At 39.9% G+C, this 19,443-nt stretch overlaps 1 protein-coding gene across 1 annotated transcript; it reads right to left on the bottom strand.

Moving 5' to 3' along the window:
• Positions 1-1,379: 1,379 nt before the first annotated feature.
• On the bottom strand, positions 1,380-18,174 carry sesn4 (sestrin 4). The gene is made up of 9 exons (XM_026918216.3): positions 17,980-18,174; positions 8,570-8,770; positions 8,043-8,225; positions 7,573-7,782; positions 6,141-6,255; positions 5,902-6,032; positions 5,437-5,603; positions 4,835-4,979; positions 1,380-3,949 (listed from the first exon to the last, which is right to left on the bottom strand). The coding sequence occupies exons 1-9, from the start codon at positions 18,043-18,045 to the stop codon at positions 3,860-3,862; spliced, it is 1,308 nt and encodes a 435-aa protein (XP_026774017.3). The 5' UTR covers positions 18,046-18,174; the 3' UTR covers positions 1,380-3,859.
• Between the last annotated feature and the right edge of the window lie 1,269 nt (positions 18,175-19,443).

Below are 19,443 nucleotides of genomic sequence, written 5' to 3'. Positions count from 1 at the left end.
AAACTGAACTGAATTCAAACTCATGAACTAATAGTGAATGGGGAAATTATCATGAAGCTTCTTATATCCTTGTAGTTTCTTGTCTTATAGTAAACAAAGTATTATGAAATTGTTATTTCTGTTCCTGGATTCCAGTTAGCTTGGCCTCAAAGTGCTAAACAGTCCATACAGTTTACACAGAAGGGTGTGAAAAACAAAAACCATCCAGCGAGCGTCATTTCCATTTGCGTAAATGCCTTGCTGAGGAGAGAACTCGTCGGAGAATGGCTAGATTTGAGCTGACAGGAAGTCTATGGTAAAACAAATAACTACTGTTTACAACCACGGTGTGCAGAAAAGCATCTCAGAACACACATATTAAACCTGAAGGTGAATGGACTACAACAGCAGAAGACTAAGTGATGTTTTTACAGTCAACTGTAGAGTTTCAGTGAGTCTGTACCCACTGCAGCCCAAGATTCCTGTATTTGGCTGACAGGAGTGGAATCCCATGTGGTTTTCTGATGCTGTAGTCCATCTGCCTCATGGTCCGACTTCTTGTATGTTCTCAGATGCTTTTCTGCTCACCACAGTTGTAAAGAGTGGTTATGTCCAGTCTGGCCATTTGCCTTTGAGCTCTCTCATCAACAAGGCATTTCCACCTGCAGAACTGCTACTCACTGGGTGTTTTTTGTCTTTGCACCATTCTGCGTAAACTCTATAGACTGGTGGGCATGAAAATCCCAGGAGATCAAAGCTCTTGAACCTGTATTTGCATGATTTTATGCATTGTGCTACTGCTGCTACATGAACGACTGATTAGATAATTGCATGAACGAGCAGGTGTTCCTATTAAAGTGACTGGTGAGTGGAACCTTATTTTTTTCTGTTTAAAATAATTAATATACCTGTATGTTACAGTAAGACAGCTAATTATTTGGGGGGTAAAAGGACAGGACAGGGCAGAGGTTGACATACAAAGGATGCTGTCAATCAGAATCTGTCATCCTTGATTAAAACATCATGCTATAAGACCAAATAATGGTCAATAGACTAGTAATACATGAGTAATTGTTAAGTTTCTCAAAACAGAAGATTACTTAATGGCCATTTAAGTGCACTAAGGAAAGTAACGCAGAATAACCTATGATGAGCTTTGCCTCAATACCCTCCCATCCTAATTGGCTTCTACTTATTCATGGTCTGTTTACATTTCAGGGACAGGAGAGCAAAAAGTCTGGCACTAGATGGCACAATTGCCAAAGTAGTGCAGAACAGGTTTGAGGGTAATATCTGACTCTGCACAAGATTGCACAGCAATAACCAACACTCAGCTTAAGCCAGAAGCATCCAGATGAAATAAGTGCATTAGGAGAGGAAAAAAAACAAACAGACACAAGTGGTATAGCACATCTTTATAGAAAAAATAAGTTCTTATTTCAGGGGAAAAAAGATTTTTTTGCTTAATTTTCCTTGTTTTGACATTTTTTTTTGTGTGTTCTTTTTTTTTTTTTAAACATCTCTACATTTACGTGGTAAATATTAGACAACTTGGCTAAAGCCACACTTGTTCAGTCTTTCAGTCTCCACCAGGGATCAGAAGGAAAGCCAAATGGGGAAATAGTCCACTGCTGCATTTCGATGTCACAGAAGAAGGCAGTGAGGGAGAAACCAATACAGACATGCTGATGGCAGGCAAATGACAGCACGTTAGCGCCATAAAACCGTGGAACAGCTTGATAGTGCCGGGGATTGGCCAATAATGAGAAGTAAACCACTGTCCCTGTTCTGTTTGACTGCTGGGGAAGGAGCAGGAAGAAGCAGCATGAAGACAACAGTTTGGCCCGTGCTACCAAACAGGGCTGAATCCAGCACGCTTTAAATGAGCCTCCGGCGTCGCAGCAATACCACCAGTCCACGTCTGCCTTACTGATTTAAAGCTAAAGGCACTGCACTTAATAATCTCCATCGCTTCACACAGTCCAGTGCTTGGCTGAACCGTCAGTGGAGACACTCCACTATACAAAGTTCTTAAATCCAACAAGTCAGTCCATAAGATCAGCATTAGATGAAATAAATCTTTTTTTTTCTTCTCCGATATGTGACTAGTCATTCCCCAATAGTCCCACAGTGCTGTACTATATAAAAGGCTGATGAGACTCAGCACTGAAGTCCATCTTGCCCCACCTTCTCTTCCAAAAAAAAAAAAAAAAAAAAATCAACAACAACAATCATCATCACTGGCTATGTTTAGACAGGTGCTCAAGTTGGATGTAATGCAGAAACCCTTCAGTTCCAATCAATATCCTGTCACAATGTAGAAGACCAATTAGACTTGGAGAGGGGAAAAATACTACACCCTGTCTGAACACAGCCATAGTGACACAGTAATGCAATATGTTTAAAAATAAATAAAAAAGAAAATAACATTGGTGCCCATGTTTCTTTGCTCTGTACCCTACATGAGCAACACTTCTGCACCAATTCAATACTATCATGGCTTTATCTAGCAAGTAACGCTTGGCCTTTTCCACAACCAAAACATTTGCAGTAAGTATGGCATCAGCGTGGTACCAGTGAACGGAGGCCTCACCGGGTCATTTGTTCCAATAACTGTTACAGCTGCTCAGAGGCAACGCAGGTCACTTATGCAGTTCTGTGCAAAATAGTCCAGTGCAAGGAAACAAGTTGTGCAGATCAGTTACAGGAAGCATCACAGCAGGCCTGACCTTTGACCTTCTTCGCATTATAAAGTATCACAGATGGCAAAGTATCACTGAAATGTTTTGCAGATGAATCAGGAAAAAAGTCCTTCATTTGACTAGAACTGGCCAACATTAAAAATTGTGAATTCAACTTAAGCTTTTTCTAAATGTTGTAGTTTGGGTGGAGTGTAGCCTACATCATAAGCTAACATATGCAGTAAAATTCCTAAAAATGCACCAATTGGTTTGAAAGTGCTGCCAGATTCTCCTAAATCACAAATGTGTGTGTTATCTGTAGCCTTCACATGGACACTGGATAAACCAGCAGCACAACTGGCATTTTAAATTGAGTCAATTGAGTCAAAAGCACAACCTATTTTTTAATAAATCAGTCTGATGCTGTAGATGTTTGTGCCTAAATAACTTTTTATCTAATCTTAAAAGTGCCATTAAAACAAAGTTATAGCCAGGTAACTTTTTTCCTATATTGTCTGCTGTCTTGTTCTGAGCTTAAATTCAAATGAAAGAGTCAGAGAACATGCTGAGCTTTATCAACATTCAGCTGTTCGTCTCAGCTTCAGTAAACACTGCCTTCGATTTCGGGAGAGGTCGAGTCATCTGTTTTTTTTGCACCTTTCAATACTCTAGAATTGAAACTGACACATTCTCTTCTCCTTTCTTGACTGTCAGTCAACAGAGGAGCAACAGGCAAAACAACTAAACAATAAAAAGAACCTCAACAATACAAAGAACAGAATAAAGATAATTGCACATGAACAATCTAAGAAAAAAAACAACAACATTCAAACTGAAGAGTAGAAAAGACACACACATACACACACAAGTACATAGTTGATGACACAGAAAGTAATGAATGGAACAACATGCAGAAAAGGGTGAAACAGAAATAAAGATTGTTTCTGCCTTCAAGTGTCACCTTGAAGACGCTTCACAGCAGTACCTTAAGTCACACTTTAGCAACCTCTGAACAGAACAAAAAACAAAAAACACAAGATATGGAGAAGAAGAAATATTGCTCTTCACAAGTCCTCTCCGTCTTTTTTTACCACCTATTTCCTTTCCCCATTGCCCCGAGTCAGGTCTTCTTCTTTTTTTTTTTTTTTGTACCATAAGTGACTGTGCAACTCTCTCTCTCTCTCACGTGTCTTGCTGTCCTAGGCGATCATGTACTGAGTGATTGCTCGGAGTGCGTAGAGCAGCTCAGCCTGCAGCCGTGCCTCCATCACCAGCAGGTTCACATGTACCTGAGCAAAACAGATCCACTACATTAATAAATATTTTAATATCAACTTTAGATACATTTTATATCAATAGATCAACAGACTCTGGGTTTAGCAAGACTAAGACAGTAAAAGACAGCAGTTTTTCCACAAAATCAGACACAAACCGTAACATATGGAATAAAATATGATGGGGAGTGATGTTATAGGAAAATAATCCATGACCAACTGAAGTTGATTATTTTCCTATAATGGCACGTCCTGAAGCACGTTATTCCTCTTCTACCACAGCAATTTGCCAAGGATCACAAATTTTATTTATTAATGATTGACACCTCATGCTTTTCAACCATTTAAGGTTACATTTAATGTTGTGAACGTTCGCAAGACAAGTTTCCTGTTATCACTTATGTTACAGAAGCTATAAACCATCACCCCCCTTTTTTTTCCTCTCTCTCTCTTTAACGTTAATGAGACAAAAAAAAATGCAGCTTGTCATGTTATAAAAAAGTAAATGTAAAGCGCAAAGTGCTCTGTACTGAGGATTTTCCTGTGGTGGAAAACTGTTCCAAAGTGCTGGCACCTCAGGCATCTTCCAATATTTTGTGAAATTAGCAGAAAACTATAACATACCAATGATTATATGTCTTTTTTGGTAAAATTTAAAAAAAAAATCTGTTTATTAGCCTTCGATTATGTAGGCCATCCGCCAGTCAAGTCTTTTGAATGAGTTACTAAAAAAATGATAATGCATTAATATAATCTGTAATTTGAATTAACAGCCCGCACTATTGTCAGAGCTGCTGCTATAGAACATTAAATCAACATCTGACCAATTAGATTTGAGAATTCAACAGCACTGTGGTATAAATAGTAACAACAAATAAAATCTGATTCCCTCAAGCCTACCTTTTCTGAGGCTTTTAAAGAAACCAAAGGCAGAGGGCACAGAAGTTTCTTAGTGGAGTCAGGATTGCAGGCCACAGCCTTAATATAAAGCTTCAGTCCGCGTTCCAGCAGCTGGTTCACTTCTCCATAATCATAATCATCATATCTGTTGAAACACACAAATCCCACGCTATGATTCCTTACCACATATAAATGACAATGGCAGTGAGATCAGTGTGAAAGATCAGCATTAAACACAACCTCCTTTTTTTCTCCTTGATGTGATTATATTGGACATAATTTATCAGTATCAATTACTGATACAAAAAGTAATTACAAAATTACTTTAAAAGCCAAAATTATTATTATTATTTGTTTTTACATTAAATTGCTACTATTTTACCAGCACTATATTATATTACATTACAGCAGTGGTATGTTTTAGGCCTTATTCTCCCACCCCCAGATATCATCAATTGGAAATGCTGCTGTTTCACTAGGAAATACATTAAATCGCACAACAAGATGTGAAATCAAGATGAAATCAAGTGATTTTAGTTCTACTTTACAGAGGCTGTGGGCATCAGTGAGTAGGAATAAACAAAAATGCACACTCTTTGTACCTAATTCCATAGCTGCAATGGATGTAGTTCCAGATGGCTCTCTTGAGGTCCGGATTGCGAGGGGATGGTAGTGAGGCCACACTGCGAAACCGCTCATCTAGCAGGTGCCCGATGTCTGAGTAGAGGCGGTTTACCAAGGAGAAACCGTGGACCTCCCACGAGTAGTCCTACACACACAAACACACACCAGTATTCACAAAAAGAATAAACTCTGCCGAGGCTGGATTCTGTGAACACCATAGGCTCCTTTTTCCTCTAAGTAAAACAACACTGGAACACCCTAGCTGTATTTTGGATCAGTCAAATAAATCCGAAGTGACAAACAATCGAGTTGACCTTTGAGAACAGAGTACAAAGTCTCTCTTTAAGCTCCAGGGAAGATGAAGTGTAGAATTGCCATCAAGGGCACAGAGTGTGACTGAGCGGCTGCCATGTTACAATCTAATATGGTGGCACGATCCTCACCTGCACCCGCAATACTTGGAAATGGTCTTCCTCCTGCCGGGCAAATTCCTGGTAGCCGAAATCAGGGTCCTTGACAAAGCGAGAGGGATCCGTCGAACACATCATCTCTTCTTCTTCCTCCTCGTCCATGTCTGAAGCAGAAAAGTGGAAGGGGACAAGTAGAGTAGAGTCAGAGACGGACAGGGATATGAGAGCGTTCCTCTGGCATGTTTGATGGTGAACCAGGACACACAGCTTACCTATATGCAGGAGTGTGTAAGACTGAAGGCCTGGGTGTCCTTTTCTCTCTTTCTCCTCCTGTGACTTGTGGATTCCTTCTCGTAGGCACGCCAGGTCACAGCTCGAGTCTAGAGACTGTACAAGAGAGAAAAGCCACCATTACGCACATTAACATCCACATCTATCATAAAACCACACACACAAAAAATACAAGTCTTTAGCTTACACAAATAACAAGGTTTCATAAGAGATACTGACAATCTTTGGCTCATTACTTATGGATATTCAGCGCATGGCTAGTGATTGAGTTCTTTTCCTTTCCAGACATTTAAGATTTCCAGATTCACACTTTCAGTATTCATTTTATCTAGCTATTTAGGCCATTAGAGCCCATGAACTGCATCATAAAAAGGGAAAATGCTATATGCAGAAAACAAAAAACAATGGAAGGTCTGTTTTCCTACAGAATGTCTGTACATTTTCTAAATTTCTGCATTCTTCCAATTGTGGAAATGAGCCATAAAATTCCATACTTTTCTCGACTTTCCAGACCTGCCCAAGAACCAAGCATTGACTAAATTTATTTATTTATGAAAAATAGCCAATTTATGTTATTTTCAGTATACTATACAAATACTTACTGAAATACACACACAAAACTTTCACATGATTTTGGATTGTCCTGAGGGCAGATGAGTGTGAGCTGGTGTTAGGGCAAATAAGCTATAGTACAGATGGCAACACTGTTAACAAGAAAAATCCTTGTAGGCAGACAATACAACAGAATTCTACCACAAAACCCCCAGTGTAGGTAGATGGACGAGACAGACATTTTTTCTGATACAAAGCAAGAGAAACACCTCCGTTTTTTATTGAACAAAGTTCTGCCTTTTTGGTTTTTACTGGCTCACAAGATTCATGAATTCACAAGTCAAAGTCACCTAGATAAAGTCAGTGCGAATCGAAACTAAGTGCTACCAAAAGGAAATGCGTATATTTCACATCCTGCTCCATTTCCCCTTCAGTGAATTGGTTTTCTGCCTGCTTAATATTGCTCGTGTTAGGTCTGACTGCTGCTTTATCTGAGAAAGCGAGCTTTCAGCTTTGCAGTTTTCAGCTGGCTCCTGCATCACCATAGCAAGGTGTCAAAAATCGCAAGGTATATAAATATTTACTGAAATACACACAAAAGTTCATAAACCACAGATGTTGGTATCTATGCTATACAGATCATGGACTAAAAATTCCCTTTATTGATTATAAAGGTGAGTATTTTGAACACATCACTCTGACCTAAAAATTCTCAAATATAGAAATGTTTAAAGATGTTTAGAATCTGCTGCATTTTTCACCAAATGTGATGCAACAGAGCTACGCTTCGCTGCCTGAGACTCAGGCCATGTTAATGATGGAAAGCTGTGTGTGGGTGAGATGAGCACTTTAAGCACTTACCCTCCTGCGAGGTGGGAAGGTGGCGTTGCCATTGGCAGCATCACAGAGGCAGTAGCCTGGAGGTGTTCCATGTGGCGCTCTCGGGCCGGGTTGTGTGTCCTGTTCAGAGCCAAACACGAAGCTGCAGAGTGCATGGCAGTGAGCCAGCAGAACTACAGCCTGGACCAGCTCAGCCAGAGACCAGCACTGCTCACCTGACTTCAGCAAAGCCTGCACAGACATCACAAGTCCCAGATCAGCACAACTACGACACAGCAGATCTTTCGGGAACCGATCTCTGCTTTCTCTCTTTGTGCACAATAGAATACTGTTACGCATCATAACTAATTATCAGTGATTTGCTCTAATATACTGAAATTTACATTCTAGCACTATTAACACACATCATGACGTGCCCTCAGACACTTTTAGTACACACAATGCAAGGTGTCCTTGCTTTCGTATTGGAACATAGCTTCTGTCCACTGTACCTGAATGTGGGAGCGAGCAGTGAGCCAGGGCTGGTGAGCCAGCACTTTGTTTATGTGGTCGAGCTGCTGGAGGCGAGCTGGTGCAGACTCCAGCCCTTGCAGCCACACCGGGTCTCCACCAACCCGCAGGAACAGAGCCGAGTGCAAAGACACAAGGTAGCTGCAGTGATGCCGTGCTGCAGCCTGAAAAATGCACAAAAAATGGTTTTCCACTTGTACAGGTCATTTTAAATGGTTGATAATGGTTGAAAGTGACTGGACTCGGGGTTTAACTGAACACAGCAAAAGTCCAGTCACCTTCGTACTGCTATTACTACTACACATTCTGCACATTGTGAGCGGTTTTGTCTACAGTTATCGTGCTTATACACCAGCTTCTCTTTCTAGTTCCGTTTTATGTTTTTCTTCTACTAATCTCCTCTCTTCACATGCGAATCATTTTTACTAGCCCTGTCTTTTAGAGTGACGTACTGACGTATTTCCTCTCTTAAATATAAACATGTGCAGTCATCTAAAGGCACTCTTACCATGATGGCTATGTAGTGGCGGTAGTGATGGGGCAGAGGGCCGTCCATGTTAAGGATGTAGTGCTGCGTGCGCAGGAAGCTCTCTAAATACTGCGGATGGGAGGCCATTTGCTGTGATACTGTATCCAGGCGCCCCCTGCCGGCCAGAGCCTTCATGCACAACGGAGAGGAACCGTCCTTATCAGAGCTCATCTTCATCACCTGCGTACAGGAGAGCACAATATAGCACGTCTGACATGACCAGGTAAAAAGGCTTTTGAAACTTTTGTAAAAGTACTGATAAAAAGAGAAAATCAACCTTGTTTGTGATGTGATTAATCCACATCCTGTCTTGGCATTTAACTATAGATTACAGAAGAAAATAAATCAACCCCAGATTGACCATCAGGTCATATTCACTACAAGTGTATTTTCCCGAATTGGGGCTGCACTGTAGAACTTTAAATATAACACTGAAATGACAACAGGCTGCAACACTACCATGGCTAAAAAGCTTGAATCAGCTGAACTCCTCAGACTCCTGAAAAAGAGGGAAAGAATATACCAACAACCCTACCAGCAGCACTCTAAATAATTCCTCAGCCAAAAAAAAGAGGAAGGGGGGAGAAAAAGAACAAAGAAGGACTCTGCAGCGCGTCCTGGAGGCATGCAGGCAGACAGAGAAAAATATTCCGCAGTGAGAGAGGCCTGCTTGTCTGGAGTTTTTAATCTTTGAGACAAAAGCCAGACTGGAGTCCAGCTGAAAAGAGTAACAGACAGAATTTGCTTGGATAAAATCATTAAGTCTTTAAACTGGAAGTTTAGTCAGAACATGTAATTAGAACAGCAAATTCAGAATTTGACAAACATTCCTGGTTATATGATGCCTCTTTGATGGGCCTATTAGATGGTAAGCTTTGTGCTTGACTTACGGGATGAGAGAAATTTGCCCTGGAGCCTCTTTCAGTCTCTTATCTGTGTATACATGAACGCATGAACGAACGAACACACACACGCACACACCCCGAATGAAAAGGACTAAACAGATAGTACCAAAGCTGATGATAGATTAAGATTAGTAAAGGAATATGGCTATAAGGAAAACAACACAGAAAGGAAATTTTGTATATAGTAAATGCCACTATAAAATTTCCAAGACAAACCAGTTTCGTCTATGAAAACTACTGCAACAGTTGTTATACAAGTTATTATTATTGAAACTAAAATGGGTCATGCCTCTCTTTCCTGGAATGGGAAACAGGAGAGCAAGGCCTCCCACAGCCAAATGTCTCTGTGCCAAAAGCACAGCAGTGCTGGCAGCAGTTATTCCTTCGAGTAAACCGCTGCTCAGCAGGCCAGGCTGACAGGCAGTCATGATGGGAAGGAGGTCAGTTACACACAGGGAGGGGGGGAGAAGCAGCACAGCTTCTGACTAAACTCACACATGTACACCATCACGTATTTATTCTTGTATGGTCTTGCAGCATGGCTTATACAGAACTGAGTCATAGCTGTTGATAGAACTGTTCCCTAATACACACGTTTCTGTTAAACCAAAAGGCTGAGTCAACTCTTAGCTAACGCAAACTTAGCCTTCAGCAGGTCAGGTACACACACGGATCAATCATTATCTGTATTTGTTCTACAGTTCTACCATTGTTGCTGAAAGAAGAGAAGAACCATGTCAAATTAGTACTTTAAGTACAAACTCTGTGTTCACACTGGGAATTTCAACAAGGATAAGTACACTATTAACACCCCGATTACATAATAAAACCACTGAGAAATGAAGTGTGGTGTGTTAACACAACTTTTTCTCTCTTTGGCGGAGAGAAAAAAAAAGCCATAAGAGGGTGTTGAACTTCTTTTTTTTTTTTTAATTTTTAAATAGCTGGCCTATCAAGCAACACCTTCACATTTTAGATTTTAAAACTGATGGCTGTGACTGTTAAAAGCTGGTCTGGTGTGGATCAGTCACGTCAGGTACAGTGTCAAATTTTCAGACCTGATTACCCTAAAACTGTAGTCAGTTACCTACCATGTGCCTCTACTCACTGATGGTGTATTATTCACAGCACAGCAACGGCATTGGTATGCTAGTATACTAGCTATACCTCGCCTGTTGGTCCAGTTTGCATATATCCAATTAGAGTAGTTCATCTTTTTCCATGCACAATTTGTGCTAAAATATCATCCAAACCTTAATAAGTGCTCAGATACAATAGATTAATCAGTTTGTTGAGTTAAAGGGTACAGCCATACAGCTAATGCTAAATCTGAACCCTTAAGCAAGGGGGCAAATAGCAAACAGCAAGGCACAACTGTCTCCTAATGGAAAATTATTTATTGAAAGCATGATTCGACACTACAGATCATCCCCTGTTACAATTTAAACTTCAACAACAGACAACCTAATTTTAAAATAAAAGTAAGTGGCTAAATTAATCTAAGCCCAGCAACTTAAGAGAAAAACAGCACCAACTAGCTTGCTATACCAGCCTCTTTTACTATTGTCAATTTCTACCTTTATCAGTTCAAAGCAAGCAGAACACACTAATGAAATAAGGACTCCACGATTGAACACTTTTTTGCTGTTCTAGTGAGCTGAGCTAAATGGCTTAATACTTGGAAATAACATCAACAATCTATTACTTGCTTGGCAGCTGAGTGACTTTCACATCACAGATACAGTCTTTAGAACAGGACTGAAGAGCACGCATGTGCACACACACATACATTATTATATCATTAGCTTTTAGCATGAGAAAAGGTGAATGCTGCGGGGTCAAATACAGAAAAGACAACAAGCAGCAACACTATATGTGAGAAGGAATTTGGTTTTAAGTGAGGTGACCACATCAGTTTTGTGTAAAGTATGTCAAGCTATCACATCAGTGAAATAATGCGAAATGCAATACAAAAACACCAAGTGCTTTCGTGACAGGCGGAAAATGTTGCACACTGAAAGAACACAGGGACATAACTCTGCACACACAGTCAGATGCTTGTGAAGGAATTTACAGAGGCCAGGTGTAAATCTCATTAAGCAGTGCAAACTCCAAACTCCCGGGCACTAAGCCGCACCAGCACATAGACTAGCGTATGGACGGCCAAGTGAGTGCTGATGTTTCCCCTCTCAATACAGCAGAGGCCAAGTCACCAGAATCAGGCAGTTATAAATATCTGAGTGAGACAGCTGGGATAGCAGTTGGACAGATAAGAGCAAAATGGCATCTCTGCACAAGAGACAACAAGCAACAAAGCACTGACGCTCTCACACTCGCTCAGGCATCAGCTGCAGTCCTCACGGGTAGAGGAGCAGGACTCTATCACTCTACACAGGACAGGACCAGGATCTTAGTCTACATGTGCATGTTTGCAGTAATTCCCACCTCTGTACATCTCCCTAATCAAACTGTGTGTTAATCAACCAATGTGGGTCACGACAGGCTTTTTTTTTTTTTTGTGTCAACACACCGAGTTGCAGGTTTTCCAGCAACAGGGTCACACTGTACACGCAAATCTAACACACCAGACATCTGAATGGTGCAAAGGAAAAAATGACTCGATATTTTAAATATTTAACCAGATAATTGCTTCCGTTAGCTAGCAGTCAAACAACTGGCTGCTCAGTGTATCTGGTCGATGTTCAGTTTTCTGGGAATCAGCATCGACCAATGAAAACAGACTTTACTGATTATGAGAGTATCTGTAAAGAACAGGCTTTGAAATACAGAGATAAACGTGCTGATTAGTGTGCACCTGTGTGACCATGTCAGCTAGTCATCAGTCAGTCACTACAGCTGAATAAATGTCAGTCTAGAATTTGCTAAAGAAAAAAGTAAGGAAGTTGAATAAACTTACTTTCTGTCTGTGCCTAATTTAAACTAAAGTAACATGTGAGGACGTTAAATGTTTTTGCACTCTGGGAAAGCTCGCTATTATGAAACATTGCTTTCCTGAATTTTTGGAATTTCTGTTTACTTACTTATAATAAAGGGTTTCCTACCAAAACAACAAGGAAGGTGTTTATTACGGTCTAATCTCACAAGCCAGGCTTCTGGCATTTGTTAGAGAGGCTACAGAGATCCGCCTATGTTCACAGAAATGTTAGCAAACACATGAAGACAGCTTGTATACTCACAGCTGAGTTTTTAAGCAAAATTCTCTAATAACCACTGAAAGACTTAATAGCATGAACTCTGCAAGCTTTTGGGAGCAATACGTAGTCACTGGATTGACAGTGTCTCAGTGTTCAGTTTGTTTTCCGGCTGGAAACTGGAGCACAGACGCGCAGAGAGACGGTCAGACTGCAACCTGAAGCGTGTGGCCAGAAAAATGCAGAAAAGATACATGGCATGTGAGCAAGACAGAATCTGTTAATCGTTGTTTTGACTAAACATGACTGTAGAAGTCAGTCAATGCTTTTTCAAAGAAAAGTAAAATAGCTTATAAAGCCTAAGACAAACTTTTGGGGTCCTATAACACATTTAACAAACAGCAGTGAATCCATTCAGCAATGATGCAGCAGCCAACTGCAAACAACACACAAGCCTGTTGACTTTCAAGGAAATTAAATTAATTCCAGTTAAAATAACACATAAGAAATTATTATTAATCGGTTCCGAATTGGTAACATAATACACAGGATCATAGAAAGCCTACCTAAATAAAGTAGGGTGCAGGCTGTTCAGTTAAATGTTGAAGCCTGCTGAAAGATATTTTAACCATGTCTATAATTAATAAATCTGAACTATTGTCATTTAGTCTTATTCTAATATCTTAAGAGGTATTTAATTACACGTATCTGCATTTCATCATCAGGGCCTACTGCTCCTTAATGTGATTTTCCTAAAATCCCTCAAACTCCCATACTGGTCGACTGTTAATACAGCAGCGTTTTTTTTTTTTTTTTAATAAGCCCATCTGATAGAAGATAAAAGACTAGTCGATGGTTCAAACAGTCCTGGATAAATGCATAAACGTAATTTCCTTAACAAAAGACAGAGGGTTATGCTTGTGAGAGCTGTGTGAGTGAGTGTGGTTTTGTAAGACAGATATCTCATCACTTCATATCAGGTAACAACTGCCAAAAAGAAAAAGGCCTAATGCAAACCTTGGATGAGAAGTGATATACTTCATTACCAAGTATTTCAACTAGCGTTGATGTTTTTTATAATTATTAAACAGGTATTGATAAATATCTGATGCAAATATGTGGCAGTGTGTGAAATTTTCTCCCTGTATGCGCCAAGCATGAACGAGTGCCACGGTATCAAATCTTGCAACATAATACATGGCACTTAATAATACACACACTTGGGAAAACCCCTTCACAACTGAAATTAAAACATATGGCAGTCCCAAGCGTCCAAAGATTCCTATTAAGTGAGAGGCTGAAAACTAGTAACTGAGCTAGCCATTAATGGGGCTATGAGATGCAAACCTCAGACTCCCATAACAGCTCAAACTCTTCTCTCTTGGGGACTCTCCAGGGGGCACTTTCCTGCTAAATAGCTCTCCGATCACAGGTCCTAATAGTGAAGCCCACAGATCCACAGTACGGTGTAAAACGCATTACTGAAAATACTATAAATAAAAGAAATACTAAACCAGACCATCAAGATCAGGACACAAATCCAGAATGACTTGTAAATACCTAACAGTTTAAAGTCTAAAGTACTACTGAGATGGGACAAGATTTCAGGACGTGTGTTAACTCCTTGATTACTTCACATGGAATAAATGATCTCTGTATATGTAAATGGTCATCACTCCATGTGTGCTACATACACCCCATCTGTTTAATGAAATGGAACTGCTTTGACCTTTACTGACCTTTATTGTAAGCTCTTGTTTTAGGGCTTGTGCCTATTACATGTCTATAATGTAGGCTTTACCTGTGCTAAGAACTCAGTACTTACAATAATCCCACAGGAGCGTTACTTATCTCAAGTCCTTTTAAATGTCATCTATATTTTCTTATTCAGCATTTCAAACTTGACCACTACTTGGTTTTGATTTGGTTTCAGACTGAAATGACAGAAATCAGCACTTCCTGGAGAAAATGCAATACAAGAAAATGTACTGAAGAACTTGCATGATACCAAATTTTCTATCGGATACAATGGAACCACCCTGTTTATCAACAGGATATATGTTACCTTGGTTATTTCTAAAAGTCCTTTTTATACTAGGTAAAAGACGGCGTAATCTTTGTGGAGAAAATGTTACTGACATAACGGATTTGAGAGGGACTAAAATCCCAGGGATACACCTGTAATAACTACAGTACCCCAGCTCTCCATGTAAAAAAAACTAATCCAGTGTGTGTGTGACTGCACATGCATACATCAGAAGGAGAAGGAGAAATTTCTGAATTACTAACCCACAGCTGTCTAAACTGAACAAAGACAAAAAAAACCTACATACAGAGTACCATACCATACGTTTAGTGTCAAACGTTGGTATTTGGTCTCAAAAAAAGATGACCCTGTCTGGTCATCTATAACATGCACAGACATGCCCTTACCCATACTCAACATGAAACAGGAAGCCAGTCACACATCCTCCTGGCAAGTCCCTTTAAAGTTCAGCCTAAGGTAAAAGTGAAGTTGGTACTTTCAGATTTGCATTAAGAGAACCCAGAATTCACCTAATAACACATTTTTGCTTTTCCCTTCTAATGTCTCACTTCCATCAAATAATGATGTCCATAACTTTTGTTAGTTTCCAGAGCACAGGCTTTGGCTTACTTGCACAGACAAACAAAGACTGCCTAAACTTGTACAGCTAGTATTCGAGTCTGTTTACATCAGAGTTATCATGGACAAACCAAACAGTGGGCAGATTTGAATAGGTTTAATGTGTCCAATTTGAATGGTATCTTGCCAGTGTGACAAAGTGACAAATACTCAATGGAAGAAAACAAGACCCTATCCCTGTTCAGGTGGCTTTTAGTCTATAACTGCATAAACTACATTCAGTCTATAACCAGGTCATAGACTTACACACACTGTGAATGTGAGGGATAAAATGGTGCTTAGATGCAAATTATTACGTGTTATTAATACTTCAGAGAGGCCTACAACTAAAGTGTGCTGAAAAGTTTGGGGGAAATGAGGCTATCGAACAAAAGAAGAGAGCAGAGACATATTTAGATAACAACACAATAATTAAGCTCAACCCAAATCATCTAAACAAGGTAGTGAATGTGTGGGACTCCAGGGCCGGGACAAAATAAGAGCTGGATGAGATTCAATCTGCCTTCTCGGAGTGCTGGGAGGGGTCCGTCCTTGTCATGCACAAGTGTCCCTGGTGCTCTTACAAAAACAAAAATCCTTCTTGCTACAGTGGAAATACTCTTTTGGTTTGGCAACCTGAAGCCAGGGAGGGGAACAAAACAACCAGCTGCAACGTTCTGGGGGTTAGACGAAACCCAAGACAGCAACACACACCACGCGCACACACACACACACACACCACACACACCCCAAACACAGAGACAGAGACGGTTGGGATACTTTCAGTGTAGACGCACTTACACACCCACACACACATGCAGTCAAACACTAATGCAAAATACGACATGATACAGCAATTTAAATGAAGTAACAATGTGCAAGACTACCCTAATAATTCAGCGATGTGTTTACTACGTTATTTATTTTTAATACAGTATCAATGAGTATATAATTACTAGATGGTTTCGTAATCATGCTTTACTATTGCACTCTAGCGATTGCTTGAAACAATAAATAAATGTACCAGCACCAAGGCTGAAATACATGTTGAGTCATCCAATAGGAACACCTCTACAAAGCCACAAGTGTACATGCTATCTGTCTTATCTTCTGTACAGTCTATGCTATAACAGAATTTATACAAAGGTTTACATGACCTTACAAAAAGAAAAAAAAAAGATGACCTTGTCTCTCATAATGATGCAATTTCTTGCTCTTCTGCACTGAGTTTTAATGCCACTCTCCTTGTTTAGGTTTATTGTAAGGATCAGAAATACCAGGTGTGTATAAGGTGCATTATTACCCGACAAACTTTAAAAGCAGGTCATGTAAAGGAAAATTACTGATGATAGCAGGGGAAAAAAAACAGACCAGTACATCCATTGTTCCTTACAATACTGAAACGGGTTTCTGTGCGCCCTCTAATGGCCAAAGGCGGAACAGCAGACAGCACAGGAGAAAAACAACTTTGATTGGCAGTGCATCAGCATCACAGCACACAAATGCTAACAAAAAAAAGGAAAGAAAGGCCGCACAACACACAGCATTATGAAGCTAAATATACGGAATACAGCACGGAGAAATGGCACAGCAACATTTGGTCAGGGTTTTTTAATGTCTGGATAGACTGCTTGCCTTTTCTTTTTTTTTAGCTCTATCTGAATTGGCCATAAGGCCAATGTTCATTCAAACTACAGAAACCACATTCCTCATCTCTTCATAAAAGTGTCTACACCTAGAGGTTATTTTCTCCATTTCTGTAACAATCTTAAATACATATGAAACAGAATCCAGCTCTGCTTTTCACTGCTTTATGAATAATCTGTGCATGCTACAACAGGATTGTCGAAATGTAAAAAAAAAAAAAGAAGAAGAAGAAAAAAGAAAAAAGGGACACTTCGCATTTTCAGTTTTGCATATGCAGGTAAAATGTAAAGCACTTCAGTACATGTGAGGTATGCATAAAGCATTAATAGCAAGCAGTGCCCCTTTTGTGCAGCACACAGGGAACAAAAAGATTAGCCATCTTTCAGCTCGCTACCCATAAAACAGCCCAAAGCCCGACACTCGACAGAAAGAGCTGTGTTCATATTCAGCGAGATGGATATTACAACCCTACTCAGAACCATTTCAGTGATGCGCTAACCGAAAGGCTAATAACACAAAGCCGAGTTTACACGAATAAGAGATGGGCTAGTTTGAATTAGTTAGCTAACGTTAGCCAAGTTAACACAAACGCCCCCTCAAGTCTCTATGGTCAAGGGAAGTTTTAGGTTTAACTGCTACCAGCTAAGTTAGCTCGCATCAGCTAGCTAACAATAGCCAGACAGACCAAGTTACCTACATTTTGTCATAGCAAGCTAGATATTCAGATTTTGTAAAACAAAATAAAAAACAAAAACCACAAGTTAACCAAGCTGAGTAGAAATAGTGTTAGTTATGTGGATAAATGTACAGTTATTCACTGTGGGCTGCGTCAAAAAGTAGCTACAATTCAACACACCAGGCTTTTAAAGAAACAGTCATAAATAATAAAAGAAGGATTGAATGAATCAGTTAATGAGACTGTATGGTTTAATTATAATGTTAACTTTCAAACGGACTTGCAACGACATCTTTAGCTTGCTGAGCTGCAGGACAGGAAAAAAACCCTACTGGAAATGATATTGTGTACTGTATAACGCCTACCTGACTCCGGACACGCTGGCACTGAGTTCCAAAGCGATACTCCATTTTTTGCGCACAGATGATCATTTTCCTCGGTGTAAGGGCATGAATACGGTTCCTCCGTCTTTCCTGGGCTTAAAGTAACTCGCGAACAAAAGCCAAGCTGCGCTGAAATGTGGTTACAAGTCCGGACATCAGCCGCAGTGTTACTGGGTGAAAAGCATAGACTGACACAAGCAGGGAAAGAGCAGCCAATCAGAGCGCAGAAGGGGCGGGACCAATACGTGGGCGTGTTAAAGGGAAACGTCCAATCAGCAACCGCATGTATGATTTTGGGTTACAGCTGTAAGAGGTCTGAGCCAATCAGCTGCCTGTTAAATAACTGCTCTCCTTTAGCTTCTGATGAAACGAAAACATGAAATTAGACACTTAAGAGAAAAGGGGAGTTTTAAGACGTGTTTCGAGAGTTATGAGTTCATCTCTGTGACAGGACAACACTATGGAGTTGAGTTGGGATCTACAAACAGCAGAAGCTTAGGGACAAATGCAAGATTTAAGCTTTTTCTCTGAGTGAAACTGAAATCACATAATCAAGTGCCTATATTATTCCCAGCCTGTGTGGATTATATTATTTGACTCTGACATAAGAGTAAGAGTCTGTAAGAGTCTGTGGGCATGTTCGTCTATCTTGGTGGAGACCTAATATCAGTTTTGAACTCATGGAGACATTTGGTTGTTATTTATTTATTTATTTAAAAAACTGCAAATTTTATTAAAAAAAAAAAAAAAAAAAAAACAGCCAGAATGTGGTTAGATGGTTAGATTGAAGTTGTAGTCATAGCATTAATTAGCTGCATTAGGCTTGTGCAATGCTGATGTGTCCCTGCTTGCAATACACCTTTTAAAAATGATATCGATTAAATGATTTAAACCATCAGCCTAGAAAAGACAAGAAAACAAGCATTTCCCCCATTTCAGGTTTAATGAGAGTGAAGGAGGGCAGATTAATATTTCAGTGCAGTCAGGAACTGCTTGCTGGCAGAGGCAATTGCTAAATCTCAGTTGGATGGTGATTCTGCTGTAATGTACAGTAAACAGTAAAATAACATAAAAGTTCATTTTCGACGTAATTGCTTTACAAATCGGTTGTCTAATGTCCACCTGGCTGACATTTTTCATTGCTATTCTGCTACTCAAAGTGTTTGAACACTTTTGATTACTGACTGGTGTTGTGCCAAATTCTAACTCCTGGGTAGAATCCGACTCCCCTTCATGTACACCTGATTAGGTTACAGAGTAGGCATACACATGCTGCAGATTTACTCAAGATTTCTGTTGTTTCCCTTGAGAACATGCAATGTTAGGAATATCCTACTATCCGGAATGCACGTACATGTGCAGTGGAGTTAGATACTGCCAGGGAGTCAGAATTTGGCACAATACTGGCGCAGGAGTGCAAAAGAAAAAAACTTGTAATTAATCACT

Source organism: Pangasianodon hypophthalmus, chromosome 7 (assembly GCF_027358585.1).
Source record: "Pangasianodon hypophthalmus isolate fPanHyp1 chromosome 7, fPanHyp1.pri, whole genome shotgun sequence".
NCBI lineage: Eukaryota > Metazoa > Chordata > Actinopteri > Siluriformes > Pangasiidae > Pangasianodon > Pangasianodon hypophthalmus.
The sequence above is the reverse complement of the archived record's forward strand: the minus strand, read 5'-3'. Positions and strand labels throughout refer to the sequence as shown.

Coding starts and splice junctions, on each gene's coding strand:
- sesn4 (XM_026918216.3), bottom strand. CDS start 18,045: ATGATCATCTGTGCGCAAAAAATGGAGTATCGCTTTGGAACTCAGTGC. Junction 6,256..7,572: donor CCTTCCCACCTCGCAGGAGG/GTAAGTGCTTAA, acceptor TCTCTTGTACAG/TCTCTAGACTCGAGCTGTGA. Junction 5,604..5,901: donor TCCAAGTATTGCGGGTGCAG/GTGAGGATCGTG, acceptor TTGTGTGTGTAG/GACTACTCGTGGGAGGTCCA.